Raw genomic sequence first — 19,312 nt, forward strand, 5'->3', positions numbered from 1 at the left:
TAACCCAGGTAATGTGTGTAGTTTTTAGCTTGTCATCTGATCTCAAAATGGCCACCCCCATGACCCTCTCCATGTAAAATAAAATGGCTTTTAGTGAGCTACTGATATAACTGGAATCATAAGTCAGTGCACATGATTTTAAATCATGAGTGTAATCTTTTAAACACATCTTTAGTTTTTAATTAGTGGATGTTAATTATGTCAATTCAGCTCAGTTTAACAATTTATTTGCAGAGCACTTGTCCAAATACAGATGACTGCAGAGCGGTTTTACAAAAAACAAAAAAGTGCCTTAAGAGAGCGAGCCAAAAGAGAAAACTTCTTAAAGTGACGAGTAAGATGAGAAAGAACCTAAACTACATAACATAATGGAATAAATAAAGGCAGAGCTATAGAACAACTGTCACAGGAGTGCAATAGACTGTCGCTTGTATATACTTGCATTGTGATTGACAGGATTAGATGAACATGCTCCCCACAAACTCATTTGTGAAGGCTACACACGGGCACACAGAAGGCAGCTGTCATGCCTGAACAGAAGATCAGCTTACAGCATGCTTTGTGAGTCATGGAATACTCTGCTCTGCGCACATCATGTCCAACAACAGCTCTGACCCCTCTAATGGTGTAATACAAGTGTCCGTTATAGAAAAAAAAAAAACGTTATTGTTATATAAACATACATCCAGAAAGCAGTGATGATCTTGTGGATTGAACTTACCTACATGATTTTTGATTTTGGAAATCATTATGTTTTAAATGGGTCCTATTATTCTATTTCAATTTTCAAGTTTAGTTAGTGTGTAATGTTGCTGTTAGAGCATAAAAAAGATCTGCAAGGTTACAAAGCTCAAAGTCCACTCCAAAGGGAGATATTTTATTTAACAGAATCCACTTTTAAAGAACTACAACGGACGGCTTGATTGGACTACAATTCATATGGTGCGTTCAAGTCCTCCTGGGAAGTTCGTACTTACAAGGTGGGAAGTCGCGTTTACGACAACAGGTGCATTCAAGTAAGATGGCGGTGTACTTTCTCTTAATTAATTACACAAAAATACAGCAAGGTTCTTAAACTCTTCTAGAAAATGAAGAACAAAGAAATGACCATCAGGTGTGCTTTGCTTTTTTATGTTTTTAATTAATTTATGAAGCCACTGCTAACTTTATTGTTACATATTACATTGTTATATTATAATGCCATCATATTCTGAGCAGGCAATTAGCTTACTGCGCTGTTAATAGAAAAGCCTGACAATTTTACTGCTAAATACCTTTTAGTATTGTGGTATTCCGCCATTTTCTCACTGACATGTCCCCAACTAGTAAAGATCAGGGCTTAAAGGGATAGTTCACCCAAAAATGAAAATTCTGTCAGTGATCACTCACCCTCATGTTGTTCCAACCCCGCAAGGCTTTCGTTCATCTTCGGAACACAAATACTTTTTGTGCGCAAAAAAATAACGACTTTTATTTTTGGTCTTTCTGTGTGGGCCTGAATGAATTCACGTAGTGTTTTAGCGCAGCGCGTATGTGTGTGATGCGTGTGACGTACAACTCAGAAGCGCTGCGCTGTTACACTACGTGAATTCATTCAGGCCCACACAGACGAAAATGAATAGTTCAATAAAAGTCGTTATTTTTGTTGTTTTTTGCTCACAAAAAGTATTCTCGTCGCTTGATAAACTTGTGGTTGAGCCACTGTAGTCGCTTGGACTATTTTAACAATGTCTTTAATAACTTTTCTGGGCCGGCAAGTTTCGATCCCATAGAAACCTATGGAGGAGTGAGACAGCTGTCAGATCTCATCAAAAATATCTTAATTTGTGTTCCGAAGATGAATGAAAGCCTTACGGGGTTGGAACAACATGAGGGTGAGTGATTTCTGACAGAATTTTCATTTTTGGGTGAACTATACCTTTAAAGAAAATCCCGAGCTTCCTACTGGTATTTACAACATTGTGGTGGCGCTCATGTGCTTTCAACTCATAAATACGACCTAATTTAAATAATCCCGCCCACAGAATACGCAAAAAAAGTTGGCGAGGCCTGGTTAAGCTGCTAGAGAAGATTAAAAGAGTGTTGTCACTGTTTTTTCCAACGCTGAAAAGGATCGTCTTAAAGCTAACGGCTAAGAGTGGTTAAAATTTATTTTAAACATGGTTCCTGAACATTATAACTTCATGTTTGTTTTACCGAGAACAGCAGTCAGACAGAGTACAATGCAGTTCCCATTTTGTCAGGACAATCTGTGGTTTATGGATCACAACTTGTAAGTATGTCTTATTATTTGTAACGTTAGTTGTGTTTCTAGTTGCTATGATAGCTAATTAGCTATGATAGCTATGATGTAACGAAGGGCAAAGCTTTGCCTCCACTAGCTTGCTAACTAACGTTAACATTACTGTAGATGTAGTGTTTATTGTAGCTTTTGTAAGCTCTTGCTTTTGGAAGACTATTCACCGCCCTTTAGGAAAATTATCCATGATTTTGTGATTGATTACTGTTTGTATTACCATAGTTTTCTGACAAATGTGATTAACGTTAAATGGTGGATAACATTCGTATAAGAAAATTGCAAAAACAACATACCACTCTGAAAAGTCCTGTGGAATACGTGCTTGAAATCCGTTCTGCACCATCCTTTTGTTAGTTAACATGACAGAGTCTGAATCAGGCTCGAATTGGTTTGAAATTGACGGGTTAATTAACATCTGAGTAGAGCTCGTGGTTATGGAGGGGCGGGACATTTACCGAACACGCGCTAAGTGTCAGTCTCAGTGTGGACGGAAGGCCAAAACGGAGAGAAAAGGATGCGTTTTCAAACGAAAACGTATTAGGCTACGTTTACACGTGGCCGGTTATTTTCATAAACGGACATTTCACCCTCTCCGTTTTCAGAAAAGTGTTCATAACACAAACCCGTGTATATGCCGTCAAGAGCATGCCAAACCTGTAGGTGGCAGTGTAACGAGAAGCTCAAGCCCATGTTAGCCAATCAGAATCCCGAAAATATAGGTCGCACCTTTGACGCAGTGCAAGTTCTGTCGCATACTGTGACGTCGACTGCCCAAAACTCTGTTTTTCTCAGTTTACATGCAAACGTGCAAACAGAGTTTTCCAAAATCTCCACTCTGGCCGGAGTTTTTAGAAAGAATCATTTTCAGAGGCGAATTCTCCGTTTGCGTGTAAACGAGGGGAAACGCACAACCGAAGGGAAATGTCTCCGTTTTTCAAAATAACCATGTACGTGTAAACGGGGCCTTAGTGTGGACAAGGCCCCAGACTGGGGAGAGAGGAGCTGTAAAAATATGTGGAAAATAATGTTTTTTTTAACAATCAAGCATGAACACATTGTAGTCATCACAATCACCAGCTGGAGTACCCTTGATAGCCACCAGAGGGCACTCCTCCCCAGACTATTGTCACTCTGTCATGGACTACATTACCCATCATCCTTTGCTCAGACTCAACACTACCCATTACCTTGTTTACGTACCCTACCCTATATAAACCCTGTCAATTCATTCTCTCAGTGCAAAGTCTTGACTTGTGTTCCACAGCATTACTGAGCGTTTCCGTGATGTTCCTGGTGTTTAATTTCTGTCCGTATCCTGGATTTCTCGTTCCTGTCTTGTGTAACAGACATGCTGATTCATATATATGCCATAGTAAAAATATTTTAGAAGTAAAATACCATCTAAAAGTACCTTTGTTTAATTAATGCACTGTAATTTAACTGTAAATTATATGACCAATAAGTTATGACAACATATCTTTTTACATTGCTGTAACTCTAGCAAATAAGTTATACAAGATTCAACAAATTGTTTTAATGTAATTTCAATTGAAATGACTTAAACGTCCAAGTTGATTGTACTTACATTTTTTTATAGGTGGGCAGCTTAGGGCCATGATTTTAGCATGTCAAGTTTGTTTATTGCTTTTATTTTAATTTTATATTTGAATAAAATATATTTTGAATAAACATAATTTAAATAAAATTCCTATGTTATTTAAAATATAAAATAATATATGAAATATATTTTAGTGACATTTTATTATTTTATTTTCATGGCATATTCAGGGTGGTACAAGCCTTGAATACTGTCAGGGTTTATTATCCCTTACATATTTAACTCATACTGAGCATTTGAACTCATTGCCAGTGCATTGACGTTTAAAACATTCTCATTCCCAGTTCAGCCACTTTCAAATCGACCTGAAATGTAATTCACAGCTCCACATCCCTATCTCCACTTCCACATCTAACCTAGGCTATTACCTAAGTGAGATTTGAACTGCATTACAGATGGAACTGATCCCAGTGTTTTAATACAGTCTATTTGCTCAATTATGGAATACAGTACGCATGATGAGAAGTGGTTATGTGTTATTTTTATGATCAGCAGGCTGTTAGCGTAGTAGCTGGAGCATAAGTGCTATCCTGTGTTTTTTTCCAGTCAGAAAAGCTTGTATAGAGTGAGCAGTGAAAGCGTGTAGATTGGGTCCGCTGGGCTGTCAGCTAGCCGGCTTCACAGTGGGAGCCAGGCCCTTTTGCCTTCTACCATTCACCTCTCCATCTTCCTTACCTGTGCCCATCTGGTGAGATCACCCCTTACTCTGTCCTTTCATCTTCCCCTTGCCCTCTCACATTTCCACCAGTTATTTTCTTTTTATCACCTCTTCCCCTTTCTTATAGCCTTTCTGACTTTCTTTTGCTTCAAATGTGCTCACTTTAAAGCAATAGTTCACCTAAAGATGAAACATCATTTAGTTATTGACCATCATTTTGCTGTGCTCTATATTCTAAATCTTCTGAAGTAAAATTTAAGTCATTTCACTGTGCGCTTCATGCAGTTATCAAATGGCTTTAAATAAACAAGATGATTTCATTTATGGATCTAAAAATTAAATATTCTGTCATCAATTATTCACCCTTCCCTTGTGCATTTCTTTCTTCTGTGGAGTACAGACAAAATAATATTTTGAAGAATGTTGGTAACAAAACAGTTTCGGTTCCCATTGACTTCCATTGTATTTTTTTTGTATTTTTTTGTCCACGCATTGGAAGTCAATGGGAACCAAAACTGTTACCAACATGCTTCATAATATCATCTTTTGTCTTCCACAAAAAAAGAAAGTCTCACAGGGTTTGGAACGACATGGGGGTGAGTAAATTTTTCATTTATGGGTGAACTACCCCTTTAACTGTTCCTTTTTTCTCTCTTTCTCCTTGGCTGTCCTCTGTCTTACACCTGTCAGAGGACATCACATCTGTGAAGGAATCAAATAGATGCATGCAGTTCCTATTGGATGTGTTAGATTGAATTAGACAGAGCAGGTAAACAGAGGTCTGTGCTCTTTGATTAGAAGCAAGAGAGTGAGTTTGTCACATGAATCAGTGAATTATATCATAGAGTGGTGCAGAAGGTCTATAGGCTAAATCTGAGAAAATATGTTGGGCACAATAATCCAAAAAGTAACCCCCCATGTCCCCCAAATAATGTTTTATATTGGTCAGAATGATTCCCAGTCAGTTTTGCTTTCTCACTGCTTTGTAAGTGGAGAGATCAGAATATTAATTGAGGTTTATACATTTATTCAGTCTTTTATGCGTCAGTAATGAATTATTTGACACCTCATGCAGACATCAGATTCAGACTCACAAGTTCAGTTTATCAGAATGCATATTATGTACCTACTTTGACATGATGCGTCGTGGGTTTTTAAGACCAATAAATTAATTTATACATTTTTGACAGTACTGAGTTACTGTACAGTAGGCCTACATGATACTTTATCGAGAAAGAGTAAAAAACAAACAAAAAACACACATTTTCCATAGAAAAAAGTTAATTCTAATATTTTTTACCCTAATTCATGTTTTCTGAATTTTCTCTTCAATAGTTCTTGTAGAATACTTGAGGTGAAAATTATAATCAAGGATAATTTGTAATCAGGTTACTTAAGCACCTCAAAGTATCAACCCCAGACACCATCAGGAAAATACCCATGACATTAGAACTGAGAACTGCTGTGCTGCGGTCCTCTTTTAATCTCCTGCGTGTCAGTACTACTCGGGTATCAGGGTGTCAAGTATGAAGGTTAGATGTAAGTAACGGCTCAAAGTAACCAAGTAGGTGAAGTCTGCTTAGAGACTCTGGACTGTTTGGATTCTCCTCAACCTGTTTGTAGCATTAGACGGTTAGTCACTGCTGTTCGCACTGCCAGAGATGAGTGTCCTAGGATCAGCACTTCTTTTCTGCTGCATTTCTACATACAGGATGTTATTTTTATTCTCAATTAATTAATTAATTCTCAGTACCATAAAACAATTGCACTTGCGTATCTTTAATGTGTGAGAAATATGTAAAGTGGGATTTTCTTATATTTTTGAAGAAGTAAAATGAAGTATGTTAATGATACAGTATGTTCTTAACTTTGGAAAATATTTGAAAGAATTAAATAAAGGAGACCGTTTTGGTATTTTATTTTGTGCCCAGTTTTGAGAAAGTCCCTTGATTCTTTCTAAATTGTTATAATACTCTATAAACAATGGCCATTTCTTATATTTGTCATTTTACATTTACTTGAAATGTTTCTTGCATTTTACAAGTTACATCAAAACATTTCAAAGCATGCGAATTACACAATATTTTTAACAAATGCTAGTAAAATAAAAGTCTAAATTATGAAATGAACAAATAAAAATACAGGGACAGTCAGAGGTTGTAAAATATTACTTGCATTTTGAGTCATCCTTTTATTTTTAGTTACATTTTAATAGATTAATTCATTTAAATGAATTAGTCACTCATCATCTCTCTCTCCTCAACTTAGTTATACTAACTAGCTAAAATAATCACAAGAAAATAGTCAACAGGCAAGGTTTTTATTAGATTAGTTAAATCTTACCCGAGTCTCGGTTTTCTTTATTTGTAAAATGCTGCCATCCAGTGGCCAGTAAGCTGTACTATCGTTTTAAATGTTTTTGGCACTCTTACCAATGTTGTTGGTAATTCTGCACACTATCAACCCGTTATCTCTTAACAGCCATGTCCCTTTGCATGGGTTGCATCTATTAGGTTCTTATATGTTTATATTGGACAGATTTTGACGAATATTGTTTACTGTTTCGTTTTGACAGGCAGTTTTGTGACATTATTTCACACTGAGTCATCCTCTGCATTCACACCCGCCTGTTCGACTCATTCTTTCTTTTACTTTTATCATCAGCTGTATTGCAGACAGATCTTCCCCTGCACTGCCATTGTCTGCTCTGTTGTCACCTCAGACTTCACACTTGTGAATTGTTTTGTCTTGTGTCGAAGTTTACTCTGCTTAACTTCATGTGTCTCTTCACAGCTTAATTTCCCATCATGGGCAAGTAAGCATCTTAGCAGTTCACGATGACGACAGATCTGTGATCTTTAAGGGATTTTATGTGATGACTAAAGCTTGGGGTGATTTGTAATCCTATGACACAGAACACATTTTCTTCTCATCGATGGTACTATTTTTACTATGTGTTACGAAACTTAATGTTCTAGATGTTCCACATGCTCTGAAACAAAACAGAAAACATTAAAAAATAAAGCCATGGCCCTTCACCCTATACTTGGTTCTCTATTAATTTGCATTCATATGCATGTGAATGAAATGCAAGACCGGAAATGCAAGCTCATGCAGTTTTGTCTTCCACTGCATACCAAAGTTCAAATATGATAACCTCTGACCTGTGAATGAATGCAAATAGGACTTAGACATTTGACCAATAGAGGATCTAAGCGTCACAGAGTGACCTTTTGGCATAATTCACATAACATACATACACACTGAAAAGCTGCATGTTTTGCAGTGTTACTTGGTCGGAAGTTTGTGTGCTCATAGTAAATGTGACCACAGTTTAAGAGACTAATTCCACATAAAACTCTTCAACCACAAACTATCAGCTTTATCTTTTTGAGTAAAAAACGTTTTGGCTAATAAAACTCTAAACACTAAAACTGAGTCTAAAACTCATCGAGTCTTTTAGCTGTCTATCAAACTATTATGCAAACAGGCACATATAGTATGGAAAGAACATACTACCGGTATATATTAAATAAGGATGCATTGATATTAAAATTCTGGCAAATGTGATTAGCTGATCATTATTTTCATATTTTTACCCATATCTAATATGGACAAAACATACCATATAGAAAGATGCAAAGGTATAAAAATTCTGTCAGATGCGAAATGAAGGATCATGTGACACTGAAGACTGGTTAATGGCTGATGAAAATTCAGCTTTGCATCACAGAAATAAATTATATTTTATAATAAAATAGAAAAGTATTATTTTAAATTGTAATAATATTTCACGATATAATTTTTTATTTTTTTATTTTTTAATCAAATAAATGCAGGCTTGAGAGACTTATTTCAAAAACATTAAAAATATGTTTCCAAACTTTTAACCGGTACTATATCAATACTATATAAATATATATACAATATGTATATGTATATATATATATATATATATATATATATATATATATATATATATATATATATATATAGGCTATATATATATATATATGTATATATATATATATATATATATATATATATATATATATAAAAAATATATATATTATTAGACTTTAATTATATATATATATATATATATATATATAAACTTTATGAGAGAGAGAAAAATAAAATTAGTATGTATGTACTAATATATACATACAATTAAAGTCTAAATAAATAAAAATAAAACAATTAAAAAAATTGTTTGAGTGAATTTAGGCATCACAACATTACACTGTACAGTAGAAAAAAATTATATAAAAATTACATTTAGTATTATTACATGTATTAGGGGTTAAAAAATAAGTGGGCAAAGATCATTGAAATGTAAAACTAGAGGAAATGAGTATGCCAACATCGACCAGTTCTGATAAGCTAAAAAATATCTGTAATATAACTGCTATGGTTCACTCAAAAAAATAAGCTGTTGAACTAACTTGATTAAATTAAGGAAAACTTTTCCACGAAAATGAATTACATTTTTCCAACAAAGTCTAATTTGTTTGAAATGATTTATTGTAATCTTGTTGTACTTAAATTAATTTAGTCATTACTGCTAGATAAAGTTTTGTTAAGCTACTAATGTTCAATTAAATTAAAACCACTTTTTACAGAGTAATATTGAATATTACTTATGCAGGTCTGTGAAAGAGGTTTAATGCATAGTGTATACTGAGTGCCCACAGCCCTAAACTAAACATAGTCGCCACTCTTCTGCATAATGGTAACCACAAAATTCAAAAACATTACAGAAAGTCCTGTATGTTTCTAACATAACTGAATATTAAACACTAACATTAACTAACAACATCTTTCCATTTACAGAAAAACACATCAAATAACACTTTAATCCCTAAATTTACCCCCATTTACCTAATGCAGTCCCTTGCAAAGCAGGCTGGGAACTACAGATCCACTGCCCAGTTAGTTGTCAACAAAAATGATTCTTGTAGTTTTCACACAATTTAATTAAGTAAACTTAAATTTTAAATATATTAGGTTGATTGAACACAATTAAATTAAGTTGTGACAAAATATTAAACAATCGTGTTACTTTAGCTTACTTTAATTCATTAAATTTAACAAGAGGCAAAAAATATTTTTTTTTTGAGTGTTGATATAACAAATGCACTTATCGTTGTTTGATTTCAGCAGTTTATATACATTAGAACCTTACAATGGTCATTAGCAATTTAATTATGGCATAACATACCAATTCTGTGTAGTCATTGCTCATGCTTTTTGTGTGTGTGTGTTTGCTTTGATGTAAGCTTTGAACAGTCATTACAGTTCATAAATCTTACTACAGTTCATCACTGAGCTAAAAAATGTTTCATTTCAAAAGGTTGCAAAGAGATCCAAACCATTTAAACACTTCTTCAGATATATTCCAACCATGGTGTGAACGGTATGCAGGAAGAGATAAAATCATGTTAACGACCCTTCTGTAATGTAGAATGTTCTCCATGAAATCTTTTGTTTGTGTCTACAGCAGACATTTAGGAATGAAACTTCGCATTTGTTCAGACATTCCAAGTCCTTGTTTCGAGCTCCGCCCCGGGTTTCATGTGCGGCCGCGTTCTCTTGCCTAGAGCTAAGTTGAGTGGTAGCGCAGCTGGACTTCAAAAGGAAGTGGCTGTGCGGTGAAGTTGAGCTCTGTGGGAGGGCACAAGTGTTAGGTGAGACGCTACTAGAGCACGCTCAACAGCACAGCGGTGTGTCTCAGGGCCATGCTCCGCAGGTCGCCCTGCCACAGAGGCAGGGTTCATTTTGACTTCAGTGAGGAGGTGGTGAAGAGGCTGCACACCTCCACCTTAAGGTTAGAAATAACGCCCTTTTTTTTCTGTCTCTGTTATGTCTGAGTCTGTCTGGTTCACATGCTTTCACACACTGTCTTTTACTCTCTCTCTCTCTCTATTTCTCTCTCTCTCTCTCTCTCTCTCTTTGTTTTGTTTTGCTGGCTTATTTATGTGGTCACTGCAGCTATGTATTTACATGCTAAGTACTACTTTAAATATGAGACAGTACTTGCCCATCTATCCGCCTGTCTATGTCACGAATTTCTGTCCCTTTCTTCTTGTCACACAACGATCAGGTGTCATCTCCTGTTGTGTATCTTTTCTTTTGAAACATCTTCATCTGTAGTAACACTTTCTATACTTTTTCTCTTTCTCCCCCCTTTTTTCTAGGATTCTTTTTTAGTTCATTGTGATGATTTGTTGTTGCTCAAGCAGTTTGCGAGTGTGTTTGTAAGTAAACTGAGAGTGTTTATACAAGAGTAAAATTGTTCACAGCTGTTGTACATTTTCCATCAGTCTATTGTGTGCATGCATTGGATCAAGCGTTATACACACTCTTTGTGCTCGTGATATTAATTGATACATTCAGCTCCACTGTAATTTCACTCCTGAGACCTGTTTTAGCTCAATTCCAAACCTAAATAAGCTTCCCAGATGACATTTTGCCCTAATTGGAAAGAAAGATTGGGTTCAAGTACCCTTACATGAGAAGTTTAGAAACAGTTTTATTTAATTAAATTTTAGTGTGAGTGCACTGTTTCTTCAGTTATGAATATGTCGTTGTGTCAGTCTGTAATGCGTGTTTATATGCACTTTAAATGTCAAACACATGCATGAATGAATGAGTGTGTGAACATCTGTGTTTATGCACAGCATGCTCTGACGTCCGGGAAGGGTGTGTAAAGGTGTCCCATGACTCCAAATGCCAACAAAGATAATCTCCACGTTGGGTGGATTTTGTGTATTTACTAGTGTATTACTAGTTGCTATATCAGCACTATATAGAGAAAAATTGCGCCAAAATTTAAAAATGTGAAAGATATCACTGAATATTTATTTAACCACAGCAAAAGTAAATTTTTCATCTGTTTTTTTGTGTTTATTTAAAATTTAGACAAATCTGATATTATTTTAATTGTATATCTGTTACTTAACAATTGAGATAGTTCTTTAAATGCTGATCTAACCAGCAGATCCCAGTTGCGCAGGTGGGGTATGTTGTAACACTGCGTTGCAATGTGACCCTATTAGAACTATGCTATTCTATTCTATTCTTTTATGAATTCTATTGAGAAACCATGAGAAAAAGGTGAATAAAGATATTATGTTTTGAACTTTGCTGTATAGCTGTGTTGTGTTTGTTGTCAAACTAAAAAAAAATAGTTTATAATTAATTAATTCAATTAAGAAAAAAATTATAATTGTATTTTATTGACAAAATATTTTAGTTGGTCTTGTATACATGTTTTTTTATTAGATCAGATAACATTTTAAGCTGTCATATGGTCGTGTTACAATGTGCCCCTCACATGTTACAACGTGCCCCACCTATGGGGCGTGTTGTCACATTTCACTTCCATTCTTTCGGGGTATATCAAGAAAAAAGTATACACTGCATTAATGAAACAAAACCACATAATTGTACTAGACGTGTGAAATTAATGTGTTGGAAATAATAAATTCTCTGAACCCCAAGTTGATTTACACAAACTGAGAAAGTCAAAAAGTGTTAGGCTGTGCTGCGCTCTCACCTAACTATGGAAACTAGCAATGACCAGGAACACAGGCAAAACGAGAACAAGAAAAAGAAAAAAAAAACACAATGGAAACTAACCAAACACAATCCTAACACTATTAAAGTTGGCACAAACAAACATTCACTTGCATACCAACTGATTTTTTCAAAACTACTGCGTCATCCCCAGAGTAGGGCATCTATTTGTTCCAAAATATGTCATGGAAAAACAGCCTTGTTGAATGTCATTTAAAGCAGGGTCCACAGCCTTGAATGTTCTCACGGACCAACTCATATGAACTTCCCTATTCTGTTTCTGAGCCTCTGATGCCGCAGTAGATTCCAGCGTAACTTAGCTAACTAACTTTCCAGCCTTAAAAGTCCCTACAAACACATGATCAAATCCTGCATTACAAAATATCTATGATGCCTGATAATGTAATAATTGAATTGGTCATGTGTTACAGTGAAGTCTATTTTGTCAATCAGTTCCACTACACAGAGGAACTGAAACACAGAAATCTTTATGATTTGCAACCCATTATAATGTCTCCTTGTGTCTCTATTGTTAGAGTGGTGGCACTTACACTTACACAAGTGGATAATAGAGAATATCTTTTGGATCAGCTCTACATAAACTATTGTTGTGTTGTGAATGTGCTAGACGGTGAGTCAACACCAGTCACAAGGTAATTAGATACTTACTTGAAAACAACATCCTGCTCTTTTTGTTGCATGGTGAGAATATAAACATCAAACATCTTTATTCTTCTTAATTGCTGAAAAACATTTTCAATAGCTGCCCTCATAACCATATGATATTCTGTCTCTGCACAATTATTACAAATGAAAACAAGTGAGACAATCACATACAAATGTTAGATCTTAGCTTTAAGACAACGAGGGGTTATTTGTTACACTGTGGTCAGCTCTGATGTCAAGTATTATTGAGCTCAAAATTGTTGATGATAACAATTCACTTTACATTAAATATGTTTTGCCCAGTCATTGAGCAGTGTTGTTATTGTTAGCTTAAACAAACGGAAACTGTAAAAAATTGTTTTTAAGATTAAATAAAATAAAAACTGAAACTGAAATAAAAATAAATTAGTTACATAGAAGTATAAAAAAATAATAAAAATGACAAAAGCACATAACAAAATTTATCAAAACTAAAATTGAAGATATGAAAACTGAAAATATAAAAATATTATAATATTCAATACAATTCATTATAATAATAATATTCAAAATATTAATAAATACTGTAATGGTATATAAATAATACTAAAATAACACGGGAGTGAAGACGTTTTTTTTAAACAGTCTATGTGCGTGTGTAGTGTATTCCTAAACATTGACATCATTATTAACATTTAGTAGATATTTAGTTCTGGTTTAAAATGCAGTCTTTCTCTTCTAGGGGAAAAAAGACACAAACATTGATGACTCATCATGAACTACAGATTCTAGAGTGAGAAAATCCCACATCATCACAACACAGAAAACCGTCTTTAAAGTCCCCATGAAATCAATGATGTTTTTTGGCTTTTAGTATGAATATATTAGCCTTACTGTTATCTATTACTATAAGCTAGTGTGCTCCAAAACAATGACAAAATTTGCATTTAGAAGATATAAGCATTCAGAACTAACAGTCTCACTTACACAAGTATGGATCAATGATTTTGATGACATCACTTTGCACTTCAGCTTCTCAGATTTTCTCTCCAATCAAATGCTCTCCTGAATCTAAAGCGTCCCGCCCCCTACATTATATATTATAAATAAAAGCTCTATTATAAATAGTGCACTATATAGGGGATAGGGAATGATTTAGACAGTGTAAATATGCTTTCCTTTGGGGCGAATGAAGTCGCATGAACTGCCACAGCGTGCACACCGTCCTCTCAGGTCCAGAGACACGATAGTACAGAGGGAGGAGCTGTTTGATATGTCCCACCCTGCCTTCCTGTATCAGTGGAAATGACGTCAACACATTGAATAATGCTGCACGTTTCAAGGCACTTCAGTGGGCCTTTTAAGTGTTGTAAGATGTCAACTTGGCCACTTGACACTTGTTCTACTTTATAATTGTTTATTTCCTCCCAATGTAAAGCCACTATCACCTTTTACATGAACTCTGTTATTGAAATGTCATGGGAATCAGAGATACTGGTTACAGCTGAGGTCAGAGGTATCATTTCCTGGTAGCTTTTTTCAGTCTTAACTTCTCCAGGGAGCTCAAATGACCCAGACTATATTCTGCTTTAGACACGATAGCTATAGACTCAATGAAGATGTCAGTCAGACTAACACTGAAAGTTTCTTACAAAGAATTTCCAGTGAAAGGATATTGTAAAAAGTGTGCAATGAGAATGCCACTCTGATTTTCACAGTGAAAAAAAAAGAACTGCTTCCAGTCTGTTTCAGTGTAAGTGTTTGTCTAGTTTTGTAATCTGATTTGTTTCTTTTGTCCAGCAATTGATGTTGAGTCAAGAACAGTTTTTGCTTTATATAATAGTGGAATGAATGGTCAATGAATGGCTGAATGTACAGCATAAGGAGATAAATTACCCAAATGTAGGTCTGTTTCACACCGTATGTACAGTATAAGAAGTTTCAATTACTGGCTTGTCACACCCTTCCTGGACGTCATTCACACTTGCAGCGTAGCAGAAGCATTATAGAATTGGGTTTTGACTGTTATTAAAGAAAATAATCAATGTACCAACCCTGAAAAATCACATAATTTTCTGTTTAGAGCCGCAACTGTGAAACCCAGCAGAAATGCTGCTGCTTCACTTGTGTGCTGCTTGTGCGTGTGAAACATTGAGGAAACATATCAGAAAATCTCTTGTGGTTTTCCTTATTTGTAGTGCAGTGTCTCACTCTCACTTATCAAAAAGATTATTTGCATTGTACTTTTGTGACTTTTTTGTTAATAACAACATAAAAAATAATCATTTAAATAAACTCCAAGGATGCTTCAAAATGCATGACAGGAAACAACTGCAAACAAGAAGAACAAATACCAAAAAAGGGACACATTACATTGCAAACAGAAACACAAGAGACAAAAGAAAACACAAAATGAGAGATAAATTGATTGTAATGACAAGACAGAGTCAGAACACATAAACACTTCAGTATGACCAAGTAAATAGATGTGTTTATAATTTAGTTTTGAAGATGGGAAGAGATGAAATTTCACGGAGATGTCAGAGGGAGGGAATTCCAGGATCTAGGGGCCGTGGTCGATTTATTGTCAGAGGAGGACAGTCTGAACTTCTGAACACTTCTCTTTTGTGAAATGACCTATAAAGCAGTTGTACAGACTTTGCATGGTATTTCTTAAAGAGAACCTGTTTATATAACCTCACTGATTCCTGACTGTGCAATCCAGTTTGCCCTAAATAAATTTGACTGAAATTTGAAGAAAGGTGCTTACCCCCTTTTAAAAATGCAAGTGTGAAATGTTGCTTTGTGGGGTTTAAAAAGATGATAACCCGGGGTTAAGCACAGTGTGAAAAGCCCACATGCTGTTGATGGTTGTTGTGAATGGGAGGCTAACAGGAAAAAGGGGCACAATAGGAGGATGTTGATTCAGTGTTAGCTGCTGTTATCAGACGCCGGAGCTCCACGTGGACCGGGCCACACAGTTGACAGCTCAATAACTCTTATTATCACTTGAGAAATATTCTTATAGAGTTATCAAATTCATGCATGCATGTGTGGTGAGTGTGTGTTGTAGTAAATATCCGATGGACTGCTGCAAACTTCAGAAAAACAAGGAACAGGTTTTGAATGGTTCTCCTATTCCCTAGGTTTACTTTTGTAGTGCGTGTATTTTATTTTATTTTTACACTTTGAGACTCTCCATTGCTTGAGGAGCAAAAGTGAAAGGTCTCCAAACCTCTGGCACTCTGAGCGTAAAGACCATCGCTGCTTCCTCCCAGTTAGATCTGAGATCACAAGCACATCTGAACCGAACACAAGTGTCTTTTGAAACTGTTTATTTGAGTTGAGCGTAATGTGTTTCCCCTGTTTCTCTTCTGTTTGATGTGGGCTGAGACCATCTCCACTATGTTTCCTTATTGTTTGGAAAGATGAGACCTGCTTCCGCCCCAAATGCTGGGAATCTTTGAGACTTTCCAGAGCTCTCTGGTCCCAGAGGACAGCTTGTGTATTTCTCCTGAAATTTTCATTAAGCTATATATAACTTATTTTATGGATGGCTAAGGTGAATCAGGACTTGTTTTTAGTTTCGAATGCACAGTCTTACTCTTCGGTAAGACAAAAGTGCATTTATATAATATTCTATATGTTAAAGTGACACCAATCCAAGACCATTAAATAGACTTTCATGTGTCCTTACCTTAATTTCAATGTATTGTTTTTTGTTTTTGTGCCATTGCAGTTTCGATGTGGAAAATGGCCCATCTGCAAGCTGTAGTCCTTTGGACCCCCAGGCCTCACCAGGTTCTGGCCTGGTTCTGCACACAAACTTTCCCGGTCACAACCAGCGGCGAGAGTCCTTCCTCTACCGCTCAGACAGCGACTATGACCTTTCACCAAAGTCAATGTCTCGAAATTCTTCTATCGCCTCAGAACTGTGAGTATAGTGGTATTTTTCATTGTTTTAATGTATTAATAGCTACCTTTTATTTACTGAAACAGTTGAAAACAACAACTTAAAATTGAACTGAATTGGTTTGCTGGTCCAAACTGGACTGGTTTCTGGGCACTTGTCAGCTGTTTAGGCCGAAAGACCAGCTAAACTATCTTCATCTAGATCATCTAAAATCACCAAACCATCCTAGGCTGGTTTATTTATTTGTTTTTATGAGAGAAAGATTTGTTGTAAATCTGAATTTTTTCCCCTGCTTAACGCATTTTTTAAGGATGGGTATAGTTGTCAACTGTTGTCATACATTTTGGTAATCATTGAAGGGATACTCCACTTTAAAATGAAAATTCTGTCATCATATACTCACCCTTATGTTGTTTCAAACCTGTATGAATTTCATAAAGGATTGAAACAACATGAAGGTGAGTATATGATGACAGAATTTTCATTTTAAAGTGGAGTATCCCTTTAAATCATCTTAACTAATTAGTCAACTTTCTAGGAAAACACTGTTTTTGCCACCACATCTAAATCATTCATCATCTAGTAATCTGAGGACCCTGAAGTTGTTTAATATGCCTTTCTTTCTTCAATGCTAATATTTCTGTTTCCAAACATGTCTGCAGAAAAGGTAAAGATGGAGGCAGGGCTGTTTTAGTGAAGTTGATTTATGCATTGCTGCTCATGGCAGTGAGATTTCCATGCCAGGACGTATCTCAATCAAGGCCTTATTTCCTAAGCCTTCTGGCAGTAACTGCCTGGAATTTTCTGAGAACTTATTTTCCAGAGTCTTAGATGCCAAATATCTGTTGAACCCTGAGGAATGTGCTGGATTGTTCTTGTTAACCAATTTTGTTTTAGTTCCATTTAGGGTCCTGATACTAATAATGAGTCAGATTTCTAATTCCATGGAATATAAAATGACATCTAACATATAAATTTGTCAACGTGAGTTGCTGGTCGCAACCCACTTTACTTCCATAATGTGATGCATTTCTGAGTGAAACTAAATATTTAATACAGCAAATTTAGCTAGTTCACAATAAGACCAGGAACAACAAGTGGATAGGGTCCGTTTAGATTTTTTGTTTACTTGAAATAATAGGGTTTACTTTGTTTGAATGTCAGTTGCTCAAGATGTTATTCCCTTGATTGCAGGCATGGGGATGACCTGATAGTCACACCTTTTGCTCAGGTAAACACATCAGTGTCACGTTTCTTTAAGGATTACTTTTCAAATGGACGTGTGCTTGGTTTTACCTCACAGCTTTGTTATTTCTCACTTTTTCTAGGTTCTAGCAAGCCTTCGAAGTGTCAGGAACAACTTCACTGTCTTGACCAATGTTCAGTGCACATCTAACAAGTGAGTATTATTGCTAACAGAAGCTATGACATTAACCAAACTTAAATAGGCAATTAAAAAAATAATAATAATAATAATAATGTTCAGTTTCTGAAAATTGTATTTTACCGCCGAGTTTATAAAGGATTGTTTTTCGTTCATAAAAGAAAATTCTGTTTGATTCAGGAAAAGTTTGTAAAAATTATTTTGACATTTCTCAGTTAAAGCTACTTCTACTGCTGTGTAGGATTTACTCCCATCTAGCGGTGACATTGTATATGACTACCAACTGAATATTACTTTCTAGCTCCTCCCATTCCGAAGGCGTTTTAACTCCTACAGTGGCCGTATTATTTCAAATCTGCCGGCAAAAGCGAGCAAATCTCCCTCTCGCATTCGCCACGGTGCCACTGCGTGTAAAAACGCGAAAGGCGAAGCTTGTATGTCCCTCTTTGTCTAAAAAAATGCATATGCAGTAATGCAATGGGTGTCTATGGGGCAAGAAAACTGTACAGTATTGCAAGACAAATTAAAAATTTAAATACATACACACTCTTCCCTTTCAAGGGAACTCGAGCTGCGTCAAACGCTGTGGGAACGCCCCTGCGTGAGTGCGTCATGAAGCACGTATGGAATCAGTCCAATGGCGAGACGGAACGTCATAGGCGGGTGACGTCATCGACCAGGAAACTATAAAGCACCCCAAAATCACAAATGCGACAGCTTCTGTGCCTTCAGCAAGCGCTCTGTGTGTGAATATTGTCCAAGTGTTTTTTGTCTGTCATTTAGTGTCTACTAGGCAGGAGTTTTCACTACAAAAAAACATACATATATATATATATATATATATATATTATAATGGCGAGCGAACAGCAGTTTAGAAAGTGTGTTCCCCCCTGTACTCGTTTCCTCACGGGTGGGGATACACACGATCTATGTGCTGTTTGTTTGGGAGTACAGCATGCCCAGTCAGCTCTCGAGGGGGCTGACTGTGAGCATTGCGAGCGTTTCCCTCTAAGAACGCTCCGCTCCCGCCGATCACTTTTTGAGGAAAGTGGTTCGGTTCGCGCTCCCCGCGGCTCGGGTCCCGCTTCTGCCGAGGCAGAGCAGCGGCGCTTGTCGTGGGGATCGCAAATGGATCTGTCAGCGGGGTTTGAGACGGGCCCAGCCCTATCTCAGCCTTTACCTGCCAGTTCCAGTGCCTCAGTTCAGGGTCTGGAAGC

General features: G+C 36.2%; 1 protein-coding gene across 4 annotated transcripts in view; it reads left to right on the forward strand.

Moving 5' to 3' along the window:
* The window catches only part of pde4ba (phosphodiesterase 4B, cAMP-specific a), a 160,154-nt gene that overhangs the window by 99,733 nt on the left and 41,109 nt on the right, over nucleotides 1-19,312 (forward strand). For 3 of the 4 annotated variants that reach the window (XM_084128311.1, XM_084128312.1, XM_084128313.1), the window contains 3 exons: nucleotides 16,538-16,732; nucleotides 17,906-17,942; nucleotides 18,040-18,110. In XM_084128311.1, the coding sequence (XP_083984437.1) occupies nucleotides 16,538-16,732; nucleotides 17,906-17,942; nucleotides 18,040-18,110 (303 nt within the window). Of the gene's footprint in view, nucleotides 1-10,206; nucleotides 10,403-16,537; nucleotides 16,733-17,905; nucleotides 17,943-18,039; nucleotides 18,111-19,312 lie in introns of those variants that run through there. The other variant, XM_084128314.1, reaches the window with a different exon arrangement.

This window comes from Abramis brama (genome assembly GCF_963993115.1).
Source record: "Abramis brama genome assembly, chromosome: 11".
NCBI classification, from domain to species: Eukaryota; Metazoa; Chordata; class Actinopteri; order Cypriniformes; family Leuciscidae; genus Abramis; species Abramis brama.